Raw genomic sequence first — 22,385 nt, forward strand, 5'->3', positions numbered from 1 at the left:
TTTTACAATATCAGTAGCCTTTATCGAAAAAATATAAAATTATGACTACTACAAAGGTGCCAACGGTGCCAACTATCACATGCTAAACCTTTCTCAGGTTGTATCTGGCTGTAATTTTTTCGTTGTCAAGTTGCAAAGAAATGGTATGATCGCAAGGGTTTTGTTTACAAATTTAAGGAAACGATCATTACTATGGGAGTGGCGCCTCTCCCTTTAGTTACTCTATGAGCCTCAGTGTTTTGACACGTTGAGCGAATTGAAAGATCAAAATAACTCAAAACGAAATGAAGATTTATAGATTTCATTGTAAGATAATTACAATTTGTTTGGTGTAAAAACTTCTGCGTTATTTCATGATAATATTTCTACTTTGTTTTAGTGTGGTCCTTATGGTTTGTTGTATCCAGTAAGTAATCTTTGCAGTTATGAACAATCGTATAGTCTTGTACAGTGTGTGTGTTTTTTTTTGTTTGAAATGTGCAGGTCTCTGATAGAAACTTTTTAATTTGTAATTTTATTTTTTTCCAGTTAAGGGCATGACGTCTCGGGTTAGGTTGTTTGGTAACTGGAGGTATGATAAACAGTGTGTGACTAAGAAAGTTGTCCCAACCATACAATGGCACAAGGATCTTCGGCTTGCAAGGTAAATTTTTTAATGATAGTCTCTTGTTTCTGGTTTATATATGTTTATAAATGTTGCGGTAGTTCTAAAGGGGAGTTATTTTTCTAAGAAAATAAGTGAAAATTATTTTCTTCTTGCTTTTGAATAATTTTCTAAGTTGGGGTTGTAATGCTTAAAGTAGTTTATTTTAGTTTACCGTTTTAACGAGTGGTTAAGTTAGGTTAGCTCCATGGTAATTTCCTCGCGTCGTGGCTTTCCCTATAATACGATGAGGTTAATAAAGAAATTAAAGCTATATCAGATAATCATTATGATTTGTACTGATACAATGTACACAACCATTCTTCCCTCTTCCTAGCCATTATATGAGTATTAGAAAAATTTTTCCTCCTAAATACTGATATCAATAATTTGATCATGCACGTTGACTTCAGTGCTATTTATAGTAATGCTATAAAATTATTAATGGTTACCTTTTTGAATAGTGAAGGTATGGTGTGCCTACGAGAGACAATTTTGAATATAAATTTTTGATAGTTATTGGCGACTAATATTATTGGTCAGGGGAATTTTTTCCAATTCTGTAAAAGTCAGGGAATTTTTCATCACAAGTTTGATAGCCATCTTTCATAATCTTTCTTGTAGTTTGTTAGAAATCTAAACTTACTGAAAATGTGTAATAGTGTGTGTGTGTATGTGTTTGTATATATATATATATATAAAACTGTAATGTAAATAAATATTTATATATATATATTTATTTATTTATTTACATTACAGTTTTGTAGGTGATGGTATTTCAAGGTAAATATGTAGAGTCGCGGTATATGCGAAAAAATGCTAAAAATCCGAAAATACTTTTATTCTATGCTCTTTCACTTCCTCTTTTCAAATCAACCAGCGGAGATAAGAAATTCCAAACACTTAAGGAGATATCGAATTTTTTAATTTTCATCACAATACCTGCGTATTCATGCTGCAATTACCATTGTTTCTTGTTTACGAGTATCTATTATGTTTCTTATTGGACAATTTTGTCACGTGACAGTTCCGTGATTGGCCAGTATTCAAATGAACCAATACGTGATTATTTATTTATTAATGTTCCGTCTGAGGTATCGCGACGTAGGTGAAGACATCATTTCCTTCTAATGGCAAAGGAAATGTACCCGCCTTCAACTTAGGTGGGCTTTTAACGTTTCTAATTGTAAAGTCTTATTTTTTTATTTCTTATTGTTGCGCAAGTAATAAGTAACAAAACAAAATTACGTGAGTTGTTAATGTTCATCATTTGTCCGGGTTTGTTAGGTCAGGTCAGTTACATTATATTTATAAATACTTTAAAACTAAAGAACCTTTGAAATTAAATCATATTATTTTTAATGTGCGCTTAGTTAGAAAGTATTTATAATGTAACTGACCTGACCTAATCAACCATTTTAGTTCATACTGTTCATCCTTTGCCCCGGTTTGTTTGGTCAGGTCAGTTACATTATAAATATTTTAAAACTAAACAACCATTAAAATTGATTCACATTATTTTTTATGTCTGCTTAGTTTGAAAGTATTAATAATGTAACTGACCTGACCTAATCGACCATTTTATTTATTACGCATTCACGAACACACGGCAAAATAACAAAAATGGTGTTCGAATGGTTGTACAGGTGTTGTACTGCTAAATTAAAAAATTCGATATCTTCTAAAGTATTTGGAAAATCTTATCTCCGCCGGTTTTAATGAAAAGAGGAAGTGAAAGAGCATATAATAAAAGTAATTTCAGATTTTTAGAATTTTTTTTTCGCATATACCGCTACTCTACATATTTTCCTATTTCAATATAGCATTTCACATTAACTAACCACAAATACAGTAAAACCATGCAGGTTTTAATGAAGACTAACGTATGTTGATGTTGGTTATTCATACCTGCAATGTGTTATGCAGCAGGGAGGCTAAGTGTAAAATAAGACTGCTTGCAGTGCTGGACTCAGGGATTGCTGGCATGGCTCCTTTCCTCGAACCTGCGTTACTATCTCTCAAGACTTTGTCAATAGGGCATTTTGTATAAACTGTAAGATCAAAGCCCAAGTTTCTTTTAAAAAGCCCTAAACAGCATGTATGGCAACCCAAGAAGTGTTTTGGGTGACGCGGCAGGAGTGTGGCTGGTCGCGTCAGAACTGCTGCGAGCACTCCAACCTGCATCTGCACGTCGAGATAGAGAACCTGAAGCAGAAACTGCTGGAGCGTGAGCACCACATCGTCACCATGGAGACCAACTTTCTGTCCGAGGCCGACAAGTTTCCTGACGGTGAATATGCAGCACTCACTGAGGAGCTGCTCACTTGGCAGGAGAAGTACTCCCGGTGAGTACCCACTCTGAGGCCTGTTACACTCTGTAGTTCCCTAACCATTACTGAGACGATGCTTGTCTGCAGGAGAAGTACTCCCGGTGAGTACCCACTCTGAGGCCTGTTACATTCTGTAGTTCCCTAACCATTACTGAGACGATGCTTGTCTGCAGGAGAAGTACTCCCGGTGAGTACCCACTCTGAGGCCTGTTACACTCTGTAGTTCCCTAACCATTACTGAGACGATGCTTGTCTGCAGGAGAAGTACATACTCCCGGTGAGTACCCACTCTGAGGCCTGTTACACTCTGTAGTTCCCTAACCATCACTGAGACGATGCTTGTCTGCAGGAGAAGTACTCCCGGTGAGTACCCACTCTGAGGCCTGTTACACTCTGTAGTTCCCTAACCATTACTGAGACGATGCTTGTCTGCAGGAGAAGTACTCCCGGTGAGTACCCACTCTGAGGCCTGTTACACTCTGTAGTTCCCTAACCATCACTGAGACGATGCTTGTCTGCAGGAGAAGTACTCCCGGTGAGTACCCACTCTGAGGCCTGTTACACTCTGTAGTTCCCTAACCATTACTGAGACGATGCTTGTCTGCAGGAGAAGTACTCCCGGTGAGTACCCACTCTGAGGCCTGTTACACTCTGTAGTTCCCTAACCATCACTGAGACGATGCTTGTCTGCAGGAGAAGTACTCCCGGTGAGTACCCACTCTGAGGCCTGTTACACTCTGTAGTTCCCTAACCATTACTGAGACGATGCTTGTCTGCAGGAGAAGTACTCCCGGTGAGTACCCACTCTGAGGCCTGTTACACTCTGTAGTTCCCTAACCATTACTGAGATGATGCTTGTCTGCAGGAGAAGTACTCCCGGTGAGTACCCACTCTGAGGCCTGTTACACTCTGTAGTTCCCTAACCATTACTGAGATGATGCTTGTCTGCAGGAGAAGTACTCCCGGTGAGTACCCACTCTGAGGCCTGTTACACTCTGTAGTTCCCTAACCATTACTGAGATGATGCTTGTCTGCAGGAGAAGTACTCCCGGTGAGTACCCACTCTGAGGCCTGTTACACTCTGTAGTTCCCTAACCATTACTGAGACGATGCTTGTCTGCAGGAGAAGTACTCCCGGTGAGTACCCACTCTGAGGCCTGTTACACTCTGTAGTTCCCTAACCATTACTGAGATGATGCTTGTCTGCAGGAGAAGTACTCCCGGTGAGTACCCACTCTGAGGCCTGTTACACTCTGTAGTTCCCTAACCATTACTGAGACAATGCTTGTCTGCAGGAGAAGTACTCCCGGTGAGTACCCACTCTGAGGCCTGTTACACTCTATAGTTCCCTAACCATTACTGAGACAATGCTTGTCTGCAGGAAAAATGAGTTAAGTATTGCTATTGTGGTGTGTTTGGTTGTGTATTAACGAAGGAGTTGTATTGAGAAAAGGAGTAGTTTTTTTTTAAGTGTCTTCACTTTATTTTGTATGTACTAGCTGAACCGGCGAACTTCGTACCGCCTAACAGTCACCGAATGTTTGCTAACTTTTAGCTAAACTTAATTTAAGAATTTATCAAAGTAATAAAATAAATACTAAAAATTCAATAAAATTACAAAAATCAAGTATTTCAATGGTGTGTCAGCAAGACATTTACTTTATTGAAGCTATGTTTTTTTCTGCATCGGTTATACTCGGGGTTGATTCTCTTCAGTGAAGCATCTTGTGATATACATTTTTTGTTTGTTATTAGTCGCAAGAACATATAAAGCAGACGGTTTGCAGACATGTGAACATGCCACGTACAATTGACCATGAAAAAATGATGCATTTTCTAGATTCAGACCACAAACACTTAAGGATTGGCAGTATGTTTTGTTAATCATCATGGTGAATACAAAACGAATCGGAAATTGAAATAGTTTAAACTCAAAGGGCATATCTGTTGGGATCATCGGAATCCTCGGAATTAGGACTTCCTCATCTTTGAATTTTCCTTTGAGTATCATCGCGTGAATCACATTGATCATCAGTTTTCTTATTATGTTCTTGTCATGTTTCATTGCATTGTTTTGGTTGGTTTAGATTTCGAAGCGTGATGACTACCGAGCCAACTTTCAGTTGTAAATTGTGCGGTGGTAAGCCAGGCACATCCAAGGAGTTTAAAAAGTCATTTGGATAGTTGGTGGCTGCGTCTTCGTTCATTACACAGTCAATAGATTTGAATGAATGCAGAGTACCAACAATTTGATACTGAATTACGAAGTTTGTCATCCACATCTTTGAGAATTTTTTTATTCCAGTTTGTTTTGTCAAGCATTAAACTGTTGCTATGTTTATGCTGCTATTAAAAAATATAAAACATCTAGTTTTGAAATTTTTTTTGGAAGCCTTTGTAACAGATGTAGTTATAAACATCAGACTAAAGAAAAGCCCTTAGCAAAATAAATTTATGGAGTTTAAATATTAAAACTTACAGAACACTGTCATTTTCACAACCTTTATACGTAAATATTATGACACTCTTGTTTCTAGAATAAATTTTTTTTATTAATCAACAAACTATAGATTTTCAATAAGAATTCAACCTGTTTCAAAGTGTTATTGAGTTCCTTCAGAAATGTAGCAGGATTCCATAATGAAAGTGAAAATAATCATGATAATAATAATAATAATAATCATCATCATCGTCATCATCGTCACCATCATCACCATCATCAACTACTTCCAGCCTGCAGTCAGGTCAACAAAGTAAAATGCCTCCATCTTCCTCTGTCCTTTCACCATTACTCATCCTTTACTATATTACAGTCTACTCTCTCTTGCACTCCTTTAACCATGGGCGTCGCAACCGGGGGGACGGGGGGGACACGTCCCCCCCCCAATAATAAAAGTCTTCAATTTCGTCCCTTCCAATAATATATTTAGTTTCGTAGTTTCGCAGTTTCTCCTGTTGTTTAAATTAAAAATTTGTGTGGATATAGCACCAGCAGATATGTTAACTAGCCTATGTTTTTACAAATTTGTTCTCTGAAAGTATTTTTTATAAAAAATAAATTATATATTACAACCAACTATAATTAGAATATTTAGGAAAGAAAAATGCCTAAAAACCACCTTTTTGAACCTTCAAACCCCAAATTTTCTTGGCTCCCCGCTTTTTTTTTCTCCAGGGGATGGATATTCCTCAAACAACTAAATCGATTGAAGTCCCCCCCAAAAAACATATCCTTGCGACGCCCATGCCTTTATCTATCTACTCTCCCCACCTCCTCCTTGGTCTTCCTTGGGGTCTTCTTCCTTTGTACTCCAAAGCCATCATTTTGCTAGGCAGTCTCTCTTTTCTCATTCTCTGGACTAAAGGCCACACAATCTCATTCTTGCTTTTTCAATGATCTCATTCAGTCCTGTACTCCTGCCCTTGCTTGCACCATCTCATTCCTGGTCCTGTTTCACCTCGTGACTGCCGACACTCCTCACAAACTTCATTCCCATTGATCTGACCTTCCCAGCATCTCTCTTATCGACAGTCCAAGTCTCTGCTTCATAAGAGACTGTGGGCACATAGTAGGTGTTGTACGACACCTGTTTGCATTTTAATGGCACCTCTCTCGTCCATACCAAATCTCTGACACACCTGTGGAATGCATACCCTTCTTGTCCTCTACTTACTATTTCCACCTTGTTTTTGTCCTCTCCTTTCAATACACTTCCTAGATACTTGAAGGTTTCAACTCAACACCATATAATTCAGTGCATCTCCTTACTCAATATTTGTTACTTGTCGTGATCATCAATTCACTCTATGTATTTCTGAATATCATACCACATGTCCTGACTTCTTCACTCCATGCTATTAATTTCTCTTGCACCTCACCTTCCTTTTCTCTCCACACCATCAAATGTCAGAAAATGGCATTGCCTTCATCTTTCCATCTCCAGTCTTTTCTTCCACACTCTTCATAATTCTCTCCAACACTAATAAATGCACTGCCCTGCTTCACTCGGTTGGCTTGTTTAAATCACTTCGTCATCCCTCTTCCAGCTCTCTCACTGCTTTTGTTTCCCTCGTACATACTATTCATGCTGCTTATTAACTCTTCTTTAATCGAAGCTTCTTCCATAACTTGTTGAATACACTGTCTTTTCGCTCTGTCATATGTCTTCTCCACATCCAGGAATATCATTACTAAATCTTTCCTAAATTCATATCTTCTCTCCATCAGTTGTATGGCAAAAGTCAGGTCCACAAAAGATCTGCCTTCTCTAAACACATGCTGCTCTTCACGCCATTTACCTGCCATGCTATTCCTTATCTTCTTCTCCAAGATCTTCTCATGCACCTTTGGACGGTGGCACATCTTTTCCTGTCTCCTTTCTTAGAATTTGGCATTATTATCATTTTACTCCAATCCTTTGGTGTGCATTTTTCTCTACAATATACCTCGACACACTATTCAGCCAATGAATTCCTACTCATCCTGCTGCTGTTTTTATGTCTACTGTTAGCTCGTCTGTCTCAGGAGCTTTGCTATTCTTTATTCTTTTCAGTGCTTACTCCACCTCTTTCCATGTGATATCCTCATCACCCAACTCTGCAAATACTTTTCTGCTCGTCTTGCTTCTTCATTCACATTACCCTCTGGGTTCAGCAGCTTTTCAAAATAATTACTCTGTATTTTCTCTTCCTCTTATTCCATCTCCACCATTCTCTCTTCATTTATATTTTTTCTGTCTGTCCCTTCTCTTTCCTACTACTTTTTGTTTTCGCTGTATAATATTTTATTTCTTTCTTCTACATCCTTTTCTAGAATCACAGTCCATTTTTGGTTCCATGCCTTTCTTCCCCCTTCTGATACTTGCATTGTTTCTCTATTCTTTTCCTTATACTTCTTTTCTGCTCCTAAACCATCTTCTGAAGGCTTGGTTATTCTCCTTCACTGCTTCTCTCGCACTTCCCCCCCCCCCCCCCCCCCCCCTTGGTGTTTCCTTCCATTTATTTTTAAATTTTTATTGCTTGTCTACCAACACCTTTGCAGCTCCTAGCAGGCATTTATTCAATCTCTCCGATTTCTTTTCCACATCTTGCATCTCATCCCTGAGGAAGTTATCCTTTATCGTCCTCACATATTTCGGTCTCTCCTTTTCAGTCTTCAGTCTCCACACCCTTATTCTTTTCTCTTGTTGGGTTACTTCCTTTCTGCATGTCCAGTCTTGTAAGCCTGCTACTAGCAGCCTGTAATCCCCACCTAGGGCCACAATTGGTATCACTTTAATATTTCTAGTCTGCTGTTTCACATCTTTTCCCAGCAGAATTAGCCTAGGACGGACTGATGTTCACTGTCCCACAGTTGGGGCGGTTAAGTGGAAACTGTCTGAACAAAAGGAACAATAGTAGATACACAAACATTTTTGTGGTTAGTGAAGTGGATCATTTTATAATCAACAGATGCTAAACATGAAATTGAATTGATAATAATTTTTTTTTCTGTAAAAAAAGCTTTGTTTTGTCTTTAGTTTTAGAGATAACTTTAATATGACAGAATGTTTTTAATGGTTCTTGTAATTATCTGCCTGCTGGTGGAAGCATTTAATTGTTTTATAATCAGCACTAATGTTCTTAGCTCTGTTCGAATGGTACATTCTTCCTTGCAGATTGTATGAGTCTCACAAACGTGTGCAGAAGGTAAACCAGAATTTGGAAGACAAGTTACTTAAAATTGTGGATAAGTGTGAAACAGAGAAGGCTGCATTAACTCGTGATGTGTCCAATTTAACTCAGAAGCTTGTTGATGCTGAAGAAAAAGTTTGCCAATTAAAAGAAGAAAATGCAAGTATTTATTTAATTAATTATTTTTTGATAATACATTAACATATTTTTGCTAATGCAGTAGCTAGAAACATACCCAAGATCGTTGGCCTAAATACTATGATAGTAACTCCTGAATTTTTTTTTCTGCTTAGGCTTACTACTAAGGGCACCGTGTATTATTGATAGCAGTTATTTCCAACAAATATAAAATAATAACAATGTGAAAAAAATATATATTTATAAGATGTCACAAATTGCTAATTTATGTGTAAGGTTACATAATGTTTATTTTTAAAGCAAATATTTATGTATATTTCAGGGTGGCCAGCCAACCGGGAAATCGGGAAATACGGGAAATAGCCAGGATTTCTTAAAAAAACCAGGAATACCTGGAATCAACCAGGAATTTTTATTAGAACAGGGAATTTTTTTTATGAAGTAACGATCACAATAACATACGGCTGTTAAATGAGCACGTTCACCACCCGTCGAAGCACGACAGTGTGCTCGTGTGCTATATTTTGTGAAAGTTAATTTGTTCATATTGCATTTAAAAACTTTTGTAGTACGTAAGAAACCGTTAACAATTCAGACTTCCATACTTATTATGTTTCTGTATTCAAAAGCAACAGCATTTTGGCTGAAAATGTTGTTGTAGGATGGTAGTAATTTCTCGCACGGCATGTTGGTAGCACTAGTTTTGTATGTATATTTGTTTTTACTTTGCGCTCATGTTGTTGCGTCACGGTATCACTGATACTTTTCTCGAGTTTTTTTTAAAAGTTTAGTTGTGCGGGACGTTGTTTTGAATCTTTTAATCTAACATGTAATTGGCGCAGACTATCAAAATGTCAACGAGTTCGGTCACCACATACAATGACAAATGTACGGAAGAGTTTGAATGGGTGGAGAAAGATCCAAAGTGCGGGACGAATGCTATTTGCAATTTCTGTAATGTTAAAATCTATATCGGTAGCATGGATGGGAAGAACAGCATTAGCCAGCCACGCAAGAGGGGCAAAACACGTGCGTTTGGTGTCAAGTAATTTTTGTGACGTGAGATTATAAATTTTTTGTTGGTGGTAGGTTTTGTTTTAAGCAAGTTCATTGATTTAATTTTTAAGCCTATAGTTAAGTTGTATATTGTTTAACGGCAATAAAACATCATATTGTGTGTGCTTTGTGTAACAAAAATGCAAATTGTATGCAAATATTGATAAAAACCACCCTTGAAAAAACCTGGAAAAAACCAGGAATTTTATTATCCCAGAAGAGTGGCCACCCTGATATTTACATACATATATATACACAGACAAGCATCAAATCAATTATTTGTGTGAAACACATATACTGTTATATGAAAATTCTTAGGTCACTTTGCTTAATATTTGCTTTTAGTGTTGTAACCGTAACATATGATGCAGAAAGCTCCAGCAATACTCCTGCTTTTGGTAGTCAAAGTCTGGAAGACTGCTTGAGGACGGAAGAATCTGACTATTAAAATTTACAGATTTATCAGAATACCCAGTTACAAAATAACAGCGTACCTATGTTTGTACAAAGACATAAACAAGAAGCGTTATTTATTTTCTTGCCACTTGAAAAATCATATTTACGTTGCGATTAGTGTTCCTGTTATTTTTAGGCAGCCACTGGCTCTTAATGCCCTGAGCTGCTGGAACTGTGTCCAGGCAGTTTGTTCCGTGATGAACAAGTCATTTTCTACATATGTACTTACACACTATGCATGTTTGTCATGCAAGAATTTTTAAACATAAATTTAGAGTAAAAATTTTTAATATTACATTAAGTGATATTGTTTTTAATTTCTTTTAAAATGTAACATTTTTATTGAACAATGTACTATTGTTTCAATCTTTAAATAAATTAAAATTCCCCTTATTGATATTAATCCCTGAACTGTATTCATAAATTCATTGTTGTGAGAAATTGCAGTTTTGCAATGCATTGTCAAAAAAAAAAGATAGTTTTTACGAAAAGTGGTTTCCAAACATTAAAAATAGACCCAATTACTGCCTTAGCTGATTTCATAAGAAAATATTATTATTTATTTATTAAGGATCACAGCCCTAAATAATTTTCTTTTAATTGTGTTTTTAAAAAATATATGTCTAAAGAATAAGTTCTAACTTGTTATACCACAGACTTGTTAGTACTTTGTTTTTGCTTTTTTTCGCAGGAACGATATAGGAATGACGTTAATCTTGCAATACAGTTGCTCCAGTGCAAACCAGCCAACTTTGTCTCCCAGAAGTATGACACGGTAAGTTGAATGTGCATGTGCCGTGATAATGCTCTTCAGTCATCATGCGATGTTTTGGTTATAGTGTAAATCACAGTTGTTCCATCTAGAGGTATTCAAGCTTTAGCAATGTGTTTTTATGATTAAGTTTTACATTAGTTATGTTGCTAAGTACTTCTAATAGTTTACTTACATTAACGTTATTTCTACCAATATTTGTCCCAATGTCTGACAATGTTTTCATGTGCATTCACATATTTTTAGGTTTATTATTTGCTATTTTTTGCCTGGAAGCAGGGAGATGCAATTTGTCTGTAGACTACTTCGTACAAATAGTACAAATATTATGGGAATAAGAACTTGTTAGGTATCTCATGGAAAATGTGAGGAACAGAAAAAGGAAAGTGTTGTGTTGGAATCTTGGGAGGTTTTCATATTGTAAAGTGTGTTGTTGGTGGTTAGAATTTGACTTTGCTTCCCTCTAGAGGAAAGGAAATAAAATCGTTGGTCACCATTGTTTAGTCAGTTGCTTGCTTATCATGGTAGTGATAGGCCGTGCCGGGTGGTTGTTCACAATATAAGTATTATATGTAGTTTTGGCGATTTTGAGTGTTCTATGTCTGTAACTAGTGGATTTTTGTGACTGGCCAGGCACAGTTGGGACTTTTGCAAACTGTGCTTGGTTTGTGGATTTTTTTGCAAGGGTTTTCAATTTTTATTACACTAAAGGCAAATACGTAACCACAATTTTAAAAGACAAAATCAGTTTTTTTTGTAACACCATAAAATCTTGTTTCTATAAATAAGTTATTGAGACATGAACAGTTTGCCCTTTTTTTATTATATATTGTGCATAAAATAACCTATTCTATTTAAGTAATATTTCTTGTAAATATGTACTATTTTTCTCAAAAATTACATAAGTTAAATTACATAATAGTTGTTTTCGAGGTAAAGAAATCAACATGCCTACGAATCTCAGTGTAGGCAAAATTTATTATGCCTTACATTAAAAATATTAAAAAAAAAAAGCAACAGTAAATCAATACATCAAAAGGTGTACATACTGAAAATGCATTTGACTGTACAAACATAAGAATTAAGAAATATTACACCCTAGAAAAGTTAACTCATGGAAGTGCCAAATTATAAACGCCCATATTCATTAAATCTTCGTATTATCAAATGATTGAAAACAGTTTCACTTGTTTCGATTGGAGCTTGGCCAACCAGATAATATTCTTTATGTCTGTTACAATTACTGATGCTAATACTCTTTTGATGGAGTAAAATCACAACAATTGCAAAATAATTTAGATAGGTGCTTGAAACCAGCAGTAAATGGTAGCTATAGCAGTGGGAAAGTGTGACCTGACCTAAGCTATCCCCTGTGGTGACTGGGCAAGCGTGACCTGACCTAGGCTCTCCCCTGTGGTGACAGTGGGCAAGCGTTACCTGACCTAGGCTCTCCCCTGTGGTGACAGTGGGCAAGCGTGACCTGACCTAGGCTCTCCCTTGTGGTGACTGGGCAAGCGCGACCTGACCTAGGTTCTCCCCTGTATTGACTGTGGGCAAGCGTGACCTGACCTAGGCTCTCCCCTGTGGTGACTGGGCAAGCGCGACCTGACCTAGGTTCTCCCCTGTATTGACTGTGGGCAAGCGTGACCTGACCTAGGCTCTCCCCTGTGGTGACTGGGCAAGCGCGACCTGACCTAATTTCTCCCCTGTATTGACTGTGGGCAAGCATGACCTGACCTAGGCTCTCCCCTGTGGTGACTGGGCAAGCGTGACCTGACCTAAGCTCTCCCCTGTGGTGACTGGGCAAGCGTGACCTGACCTAGGCTCTCCCCTGTGGTGACTGGACAAGCATGACCTGACCTAGGCTCTCCCCTGTGGTGACTGTGGACAAGCATGACCTGACCTAGGCTCTCCCCTGTGGTGACAGTGGGCAAGCATGACCTGACCTAGGCTCTCCCCTGTGGTGACTGTGGGCAAGCATGACCTGACCTAGGTTCTCCCCTGTATTGACTGTGGGCAAGCGTGACCTGACCTAGGCTCTCCCCTGTGGTGACTGGGCAAGCACGACCTGACCTAGGTTCTCCCCTGTATTAACTGTGGGCAAGCGTGACCTGACCTAGGCTCTCCCCTGTGGTGACTGGGCAAGCGTGACCTGACCTAAGCTCTCCCCTGTGGTGACTGGGCAAGCGTGACCTGACCTAGGCTCTCCCCTGTGGTGACTGGACAAGCATGACCTGACCTAGGCTCTCTCCTGTGATGACTGTGGACAAGCATGACCTGACCTAGGTTCTCCCCTGTATTGACTGTGGGCAAGCGTGACCTGACCTAGACTCTCCCCTGTGGTGACTGAGCAAGCGCGACCTGACCTAGGTTCTCCCCTGTATTGACTGTAGGCAAGCGTGACCTGACCTAGGCTCTCCCCTGTGGTGACTGGGCAAGCGTGACCTGACCTAAGCTCTCCCCTGTGGTGACTGTGGGCAAGCATGACCTGACCTAGGTTCTCCCCTGTGGTGACTGTGAGCAAGCGTGACCTGCCCCAGGCTCTCCCCTGTGGTGACTGTGGGCAAGCGTGACCTGACCTAGGCTCTCCCCTGTGGTGACTGGGCAAGCGCGACCTGACCTAGGTTCTCCCTTGTATAGACTGTGGGCAAGCGTGACCTGACCTAGGCTCTCCCCTGTGGTGACTGGGCAAGCGCGACCTGACCTAGGTTCTCCCCTGTATTGACTGTGGGCAAGCGTGACCTGACCTAGGCTCTCCCCTGTGGTGACTGGGCAAGCATGACCTGACCTAAGCTCTCCCCTGTGGTGACTGGGCAAGCGTGACCTGACCTAGGCTCTCCCCTGTGGTGACAGTGGGCAAGCGTGACATGACCTAGGTTCTCCCCTGTATTGACTGTGGGCAAGCGTGACCTGACCTAGGCTCTCCCCTGTGGTGACTGGGCAAGCGTGACCTGACCTAGGCTCTCCCCTGTGGTGACTGGACAAGCATGACCTGACCTAGGCTCTCCCCTGTGGTGACTGTGGACAAGCATGACCTGACCTAGGCTCTCCCCTGTAGTGACAGTGGGCGAGCGTGACCTGACTTAGGCTCTCCCCTGTGGTGACTGTGGGCAAGCATGACCTGACCTAGGCTCTCCGCTGTGGTGACTGGACAAGCATGACCTGACCGTGGCTCTCCCCTGTGGTGACAGTGGGCAAGCGTGACCTGACCTAGGCTCTCCCCTGTGGTGACTGTGGGCAAGCATGACCTGACCTAGGCTCTCCCCTGTGGTGACTGTGGACAAGCATGACCTGACCTAGGCTGTCCCCTGTGGGCAAGTGTGATCTGACCTAGGCTCTCCCCTGTGGTGACTGTGGGCAAGCGTGACCTGACCTAGGCTCTCCCCTGTGGTGACTGTGGGCAAGCGTGACCTGACCTAGGCTCTCCCCTGTGGTGACAGTGGGCAAGTGTGACCTGACCTAGGCTCTCCCCTGTGGTCTGTGGGCAAGTGTGACCTGACCTAGGCTCTCCCCTGTGGTGACTGTGGGCAAGCCAACCTGACCTAGGCTCTCCCCTGTGGTGACTGTGGGCAAGCCAACCTGACCTAGGCTCTCCCCTGTGGTGACTGTGGGCATGCACGACCTGACCTAGGTTCTCCCCTGTATTGACTATGGGCAAGCGTGACCTGCCCCAGGCTCTCCCCTGTGGTGACTGTGGGCAAGCGTGACCAGACCTAGGCTCTCCCCTGAGGTGACTGTGGGCAAGCATGACCTGACCTAGGCTCTCCCCTGTGGTGACTGGGCAAGTGTGACCTGACCTAGGCTGTCCCCTGTGGTCTGTGGGCAAGTGTGACTTGACCTAGGCTCTCCCCTGTGGTGACTGTGGACAAGCATGACCTGACCTAGGCTCTCCCCTGTGGTGACTGTGGGCAAGCGTGACCTGACCTAGGTTCTCCCCTGTGGTGACTGTGGGCAAGCGCGACCTGACCTAGGTTCTCCCCTGTGGTGACTGTGGGCAAGCGTGACCTGCCCCAGGCTCTCCCCTGTGGTGACTGTGGGCAAGCGTGACCAGACCTAGGCTCTCCCCTGTGGTCTGTGGGCAAGTGTGACTTGACCTAGGCTCTCCCCTGTGGTGACTGTGGACAAGCATGACCTGACCTAGGCTCTCCCCTGTGGTGACTGTGGGCAAGCGCGACCTGACCTAGGTTCTCCCCTGTGGTGACTGTGGGCAAGTGTGACCTGACCTAGGCTGTCCCCTGTGGTCTGTTGGCAAGTGTGACTTGACCTAGGCTCTCCCCTGTGGTGACTGTGGACAAGCATGACCTGACCTAGGTTCTCCCCTGTGGTGACTGTGGGCAAGCGTGACCTGCCCCAGGCTCTCCCCTGTGGTGACTGTGGGCAAGTGTGACCTGACCTAGGCTCTCCCCTGTGGTGACTGTGGGCAAGCGTGACCTGCCCCAGGCTCTCCCCTGTGGCGACTGTGGGCAAGTGTGACCTGACCTAGGCTCTCCCCTGTGGTGACTGTAGGCAAGCGTGACCTGACCTAGGCTCTCCCCTGTGGTGACAGTGGGCAAGTGTGACCTGACCTAGGCTCTCCCCTGTGGTCTTTGGGCAAGTGTGACCTGACCTAGGCTCTCCCCTGTGGTGACAGTGGGCAAGTGTGACCTGACCTAGGCTCTCCCCTGTGGTGACTGTAGGCAAGCGTGACCTGACCTAGGCTCTCCCCTGTGGTGACAGTGGGCAAGTGTGACCTGACCTAGGCTCTCCCCTGTGGTCTTTGGGCAAGTGTGACCTGACCTAGGCTCTCCCCTGTGGTGACTGTGGGCAAGCATGACCTGACCTAGGCTCTCCCCTTTGGTGACTGTAGGCAAGCGTGACCTCACCTAGGCTCTCCCCTGTGGTGACAGTGGGCAAGTGTGACCTGACCTAGGCTCTCCCCTGTGGTCTTTGGGCAAGTGTGACCTGACCTTGGCTCTCCCCTGTGGTGACTGGGCAAGCGCGACCTGACCTAGGCTCTCCCCTGTGGTGACTCTGGGCAAGCGTGACCTGACCTAGGCTCTCCCCTGTGGTGACTCTGGGCAAGCGTGACCTGACCTAGGCTCTCCCCTGTGGTGACTGTGGTCAAGTGCGACCTGACCTAGGTTCTCCCCTGTGGTGACTGGCAAGCGTGACCTGACCTAGGCTCTCCCCTGTGGTGACTGTGGTCAAGTGCGACCTGACCTAGGTTCTCCCCTGTGGTGACTGTGGGCAAGCTCGACCTGCCCCAGGCTCTCCCCTGTGGTGACTGGGAAATCGTGCCCTAGAGGTGGGTGAGGGGCAGAGCTGCAGGTGCTCGTGTGATGCTGACTTGCTCCTGGCAGTTGCCGGCAGACCTGCAGCAGAAGGTGCGGCTGTACGTGAGCAGCAAGCGGCGGTCCAGCGACGCCAACGGCACGCACAAGCAGCCGGAGCTGAAGACTATCAAGGTGCCCATCCCCACCTTCCCGCCCACCGCCATGGTGTACAGCGTCAACAAGGAGCTGTCGGGTGAGCCTGCTGTAGGGCTGTCCTCTGGGACCGGTGGACTTGCTCCCCTCACTGCCACTCTTGTGTTTATAAGAACCACTATAAGTGGATAAAAGTAATTGTGTAGCTTACTTTATGTTGACTGTGAAAAGAAACTCATTTGGATGTAATTGATGACAGTAGGAAACTGTTTACTAAAAAATAACTGTTGAGTTTTTTATTTTTATGTTATAAAGATAAAAATTGTATAAAATATCTAGATTGCAACTTTTTTGTGATTTTTTGCTTTTACTTTATAACATTTTAAGTGTTAAAATTTGATGCTGGAAGCATGAATGAATTAAAGAGTTTTCACTATAATTCAACATTAAAGTAGCACCACCATTTTTTGGTCCATAAGAAAGAATTTGATGTATCTTTTAATTGCCATATTGTAAATAGAAATTTGCTGGTCATTGCCTGGCAAGGGTACACACAGGTCATTCAGCTTCTGTTTTGATAGCATATACTCCGTCAAAGACTTTTCCCATATATCTATTTTTTAAATGCAAATTTTCTGGCAATGTAATTATATAAATAAATCACACATTTTAGAAATCTGCATGAATTGCAGAAAAATATGTACATAAAGTTCTACAATGAAATTTTCGTAAAATAGTAGTTTGATTTTGTGCTTATTGGACATGTCCTATATATAGGAGTATGCAAAATTCGCATTTGCGATAAAACAATTTTTTACGCAAATTTTGACATTTTAAAGCGAATAATCACGAATTACAATAAAATCATTTTTACGTGAATTTTAACAGTTTAATATGAATAAACCCAATATCCACATTATAGGATACTATTTTTACGCGAATCTTAACGTTTGAAAACAAATAAACCTGATATCCATAACTATTTGATTAAACTACTTATACTAAAAATACGTACTTCTGACGAAGTCCGTAACGTAGGCCTAACCTGGTGCAGAATTAGTAAACACAACATGGCCGCCATAATTCAATTAGAGTACGATGCGCTGCTTCCTCTCACAAGCGAACATGTGACGATGTTTTTAGTATTTATGGTAAGAAAAACGGTGTAAACATGTATAGAGGCGAAATTGAATGTTTTGAATAACTTGAACGATGTAAGCAAAGACGTGAGTATAGTTTGATACACTTGTACACAAAACATCAAACAAATACGCAGTAGCTACACAACACGTTACTCGCTGAGCTCACACAATGATGCAATCAGCAGCAGCAATGCAGCTGGCAGCCGGTTGGCTGCGCGTGCAGTCACGCTCACTCACACTCACACGAAGTCACAACAAAACAAAGCTGTTTACAGCCGTGCCCGCGCGTGATTGAATACGACAAACTTGTAAACGGTATGAATTGAACTTGCATGGCGTGGTAGTTGTGCTCTAATACTTGTGGCGTAAGCCTACATACTTATCCAAAGTAATACATATTTTTTTAACAAAAATGCGTTAATTTACCGTAATTTTTACTTTTGTTGACAAAAATGCCGAAACCTCCTACAGTAAGTATTTAAATAAGAATTGAGAAATGATTTCATACTTCTCCAAATACTGGACATTCAATTTCAATTATACCTTCTTAATGTCATCTTTTTTAATATTAAGTAGTTAGTATTTGGTGTGTATTAAGTGTTAAATCAATTTTCATGACACTTGAGATATGAAATTGGTATTACTGTTATCCATTTTGGTAGTCAAAATAACCTCCCTTTCAGAGAAAAATAACACCGATTTTCTAGAAAAATAACCTCGAATTCTGTGAACAAATAAACACGAAAAGTGCATACCCCTACCTATATGTAATCAGTTTTTAAGAAAAATACTGCTAGTGTCAATTGCATCAGGAACTAAGAACTCAACAACTTACGAGCCAAGTCCTGCTGAAGGTAGCATTATACTCCATTAGCTCGCTTTGGCGTGAGTGTTGAGAGCCCTAGTCCATCTCTACAAGATGGCCACGCGGAGCCAGCATGAGCGTGTGGGTGGGTGCGTGCGTGCGTGCGCAGAGAAGGAAGAGGACGCGGAGAAGGGCGGGCCGGAGCGCAGGCCTGTGGACATCGTGTCGGCAGCCATCATGGCCAAGGTGCTGGAGGAGCGGGAGCGGGAACGCCTGCGCACCAAGCACTGCGCCAGCTGCACGTGCCCGCGCCGGCCCGGCCCGTGCAAGGCCACGCAGACGCGGGAGCAGCCGCCCCCCGTCGCCGTCGCTACCGGGCCGCGGCCGTGCTCGCTCCGGCTGCAGGCGGGCTCCAGCAACATCCTGCTGGACAACGCCACGAGCTACGCCCCCGTGCTGTACACGGGCCGCCGCCGCGACGACGCGGGCGTGCTGGTGCACTGCCCCCGCTCCCGCTCCCACTCCTCGGGCAGCGGCAGCGACTCCCCCGCCGAGACACAGATCTGAACAGTCTTCCTCGCGAGCCCCCCCCCCAGAACATTTTTTTACCAAATGTTACCAAAAAAAATGTTATTTTTGATGTATTTGGAATTGTTCCTTATGTGAAGTATTTGCTCACTAGTCTCGAGGAACTGGTTGTTGATATTGTGTGTTTTAAGAATTAAAGTACAAAAAAATGGAATACTTTCATCTGTAGTCAGTTTCCAGTAGAGCTACAATTTAAATATACCTGTATAAATTAATGTTAATTGTTTTGTTATTTATTGTGTAGTTTATCATTTGCAAATATGTAAAAGAAAAAGAAAAAATGCTAATGGTGAATTGAGACAATCATCTTAGGATCATAGCAAACCAAAATTTTAATTTTGTTGTTTTTAACTGTGTTGAGCTTGTTCTTAAAATACTATATCTACCCAAATGCCTAAGCTTAGGCTATAAAATTTTCAACTTCCTCTTGCTTTAGGGAGTGGTTCACAAAGATGCACTGGTGTACCTTAGAAGATTTCTGAATGCATCCTGCGATATCCCAGAGAAATATGTGGGTCAGTGCACCTACAATTATTTGTAGAATTTTCAATGCAATAAGTGTGAGAACAACTGTTTTAAGATATCATGAGATTTATAATTGTTATATTTTTTTCCTCCTTGCCACTTAATTTAATTCTAAGCTGTATCATGCTCCTTTATTTCAGTAATATCAACAGTTAATTTATTATTAGAGAAAGTAAAATTTGCATGTGTTAAAGAAACAAATTAGTAGACACAGAATATTAACAATTAACTTATATTGTATACAATATTTTTACAACGTAGATAAATGAAACTCGTCCAGGTATTCGTATTGAATAAAGTACCACAGTTTTCGTTTGATTAGTAAGATTTACCGGCACGCATAACTCATTGATATAAGCGTGCGCCGGAAGAGGGGAGAGACAATGCCCTCGCGTGCCACATCCATAAAGCACTAATAAACATTTTACGTAAACTAAGGACTGAAATCTATTTATCAATCATTATATTAGTTGGCTATTTTGTTGATTACCTTTGGAATTTTTTCTGAAATTTTCATTAGAGGGTTTTCAACATGGCAGCCAAAATGGCAGATACTATAGTGGCCATGTTATAATACAACGGCACTCTAGTGGGTAAAGATTAAACAAATGTAGTGACAGCACTCTCTAACAGACAAAAATAAAATGGTGGATCCAAGATGGCCACAATGATGTCATACTGGTTGGTGTAATATCTGTTCCTTGGTATAAGTGGCGAGGGTCAGTTTGCTTGTAGCCTCTAGGGTGGAAGGACCCATCGCCATTTTTTTCCCTAACCGGATTTGAATCGAGGACTCCAAGCTACATGGCATATATGTGTTTTTATTACAAATTATTTAAATTTAAGTGAGATATATTTTTTACAGTTTTGAAATTTCTTTCATAATTTTTTGTATAATAATTACGGTTATGCAATATCATGATTCAAAATGGCGAATTCCAAAATGTTGGACGTGCATTCATAATCTCAGATGGTGGATAAGTTCTAGAACCCAAGATGTACGTAATGTGATAATTAAATAATCTGAATTTAAGATCGGAGCTGTGACATAATTCTAAATGGCAATCGTGAATTTTTTTCTAATTATTATTCAAATTATTCATGGTCATGCCGTCAGAGGCTTGCATTTTTGCAATTTTAAGAAATCCAATTTTTTTTTTTTTTTTAAATAAGTTTTTAAGCCACCTAACTTGTTTTGGTGAATGAAATGGGATATTTTTCTCTTAAAATGGGGTTTTCTCTCAAAAAGGGAGTATTTGTTTTTCAGAATTTTTCTAGATTATTTGCAGAAATGTTTTTCCTTAAAAACTGGAAAATTTGAGTCATTTGTATGAATTTGGAGTCAATTTTGAATCTGTTTTGGCAAATCATAAAGGCCAAGCTCGAAAAGCAAAGTCAAGATAATCCAAAATGGCTGCCGTGACATCACACTACAACATTGCAGACAGCTCCTGTGGCTACTTGCCTGCAACCCTGCCGTAGGACTGGCTGGTTGTTATATACACCTGCCCCTCGAAATAACACACTATTTAGATCCAGAAAAAAACAGTGCTAATAAAATACATTTTTTACAAGAGTGCATGTTAAACAAAATAATTTGTTCTCCAATCAGGTAAGTGTGCCTACTGACTACCATTTTAATCAAGACACTGCTCCTGTTAAAATTAATTTACAATAACATTCTGAGACTATACAGCCTAAAATTAAATTTCACTAATTCAAGTACCACATTGTTTATATAAAAGTGCTTGGACATAAGTATTGTGCTAACAACATTTCTGAGTTACGAAATTATGATAATGTTATTAATATAGTGTTATCGGAAATAAAGATATTTTGTGTCGTAGGTATAGTTGTAGCTACCGAGTTGGTAGCACTGCTTAAGTTTAGAGAGTTAGAAAATGGAGGAAAAGGTGTGTGGGAGAATGACTGTTATTATGTGAATAAAAGGATGTGGTTAACAGCATCATGGCGTATCGTCTTTTTTTGTGAAAGACTGACAACATATAGGAGATATATTTCAGTTCTAATAAGAATTTTAAAAAATTCTCTTTCTGCACAGCTTAAGTAGATTTCGAAGTAGGTACCTGTTTCTTCTGAAAATATTTTGGAAACTTCTATAAACTCCTGACACATTTTAGGAACTTAAATGTAGCCTACATAACATCCTATATGTTTGCCAATATTCAAAAAAGTTTGATTTAAATTTTTCTCATTTTTCATGAAGAAAAATATTTTGAATATTAACTTAATGCATCCAGCATTGAATGTCTTAATGAAATTCTTATTATTCCTAATAAGGTAGTTATGTAATTAATTTTGCTCTTCAAACACTATTTTTGATCCCTTGCATTAATATGTGGTCGTATAAATTTTTTTGGGACAGGTCTAAGGTCATATTAAGATGGATGTAATTAAGATGGATGTGAATAAATTCCAACAAATTTGATAATACAATATTTTAATTATTTTTTAATTTCAACCCTGGTTTTTACAATAATACGTAGGTTGTTTCATCAAAAATTATTTCAGCCAAAGAATTAAGATAAAGTTTAGACATTTTACAATAAATTGTATTGGTTTTGATAGTATGTCTATTAAAAAGAGTAATGACATTTTGACTTTCTACCCTTTTTATTTCCACCCGTTGCAGTAATGGTTTGTATTATCAAAAATTGTTTCAGACAAAAGTTTTAGCGTAAAAAGATTCAAACAAATTTGACAGTGTACCTACTATGGGAGTTAATAATTTTTTTTCATTTCTACCTTTCATTATTTTTACTCCTTCAATGGTTCGTCTAATTAAAAAATTGTTTCGGGCAAAAGTTTTAAATAAAATTATAAGATTTACA

At 40.7% G+C, this 22,385-nt stretch overlaps 1 protein-coding gene across 1 annotated transcript; it reads left to right on the plus strand.

The window, feature by feature from the left end:
* The first annotated feature begins 207 nt into the window (after positions 1–207).
* On the plus strand, positions 208–19,220 carry LOC134536712 (tight junction-associated protein 1). Its single transcript, XM_063376582.1, has 7 exons — positions 208–406; positions 529–643; positions 2,780–2,988; positions 8,631–8,805; positions 10,988–11,071; positions 16,408–16,573; positions 18,590–19,220. Exons 2-7 carry the CDS (start codon positions 617–619, stop codon positions 18,985–18,987), a joined length of 1,059 nt encoding a protein of 352 aa, XP_063232652.1. The 5' UTR covers positions 208–406; positions 529–616; the 3' UTR covers positions 18,988–19,220.
* The last annotated feature ends 3,165 nt before the right edge of the window (positions 19,221–22,385 follow it).

This window comes from Bacillus rossius, chromosome 11, assembly GCF_032445375.1.
Source record: "Bacillus rossius redtenbacheri isolate Brsri chromosome 11, Brsri_v3, whole genome shotgun sequence".
Classification (NCBI taxonomy): domain Eukaryota; kingdom Metazoa; phylum Arthropoda; class Insecta; order Phasmatodea; family Bacillidae; genus Bacillus; species Bacillus rossius.

What these genes read in the sequence shown, in the direction of transcription:
- LOC134536712 (XM_063376582.1), top strand. Translation starts at nt 617, where the DNA reads ATGGCACAAGGATCTTCGGCTTGCAAG. An exon ending in TGGCAGGAGAAGTACTCCCG is followed by an intron (nt 2,989 to 8,630) that starts GTGAGTACCCAC and finishes TCTTCCTTGCAG; the next exon opens with ATTGTATGAGTCTCACAAAC. An exon ending in GCCAATTAAAAGAAGAAAAT is followed by an intron (nt 8,806 to 10,987) that starts GCAAGTATTTAT and finishes TTTTTTTCGCAG; the next exon opens with GAACGATATAGGAATGACGT.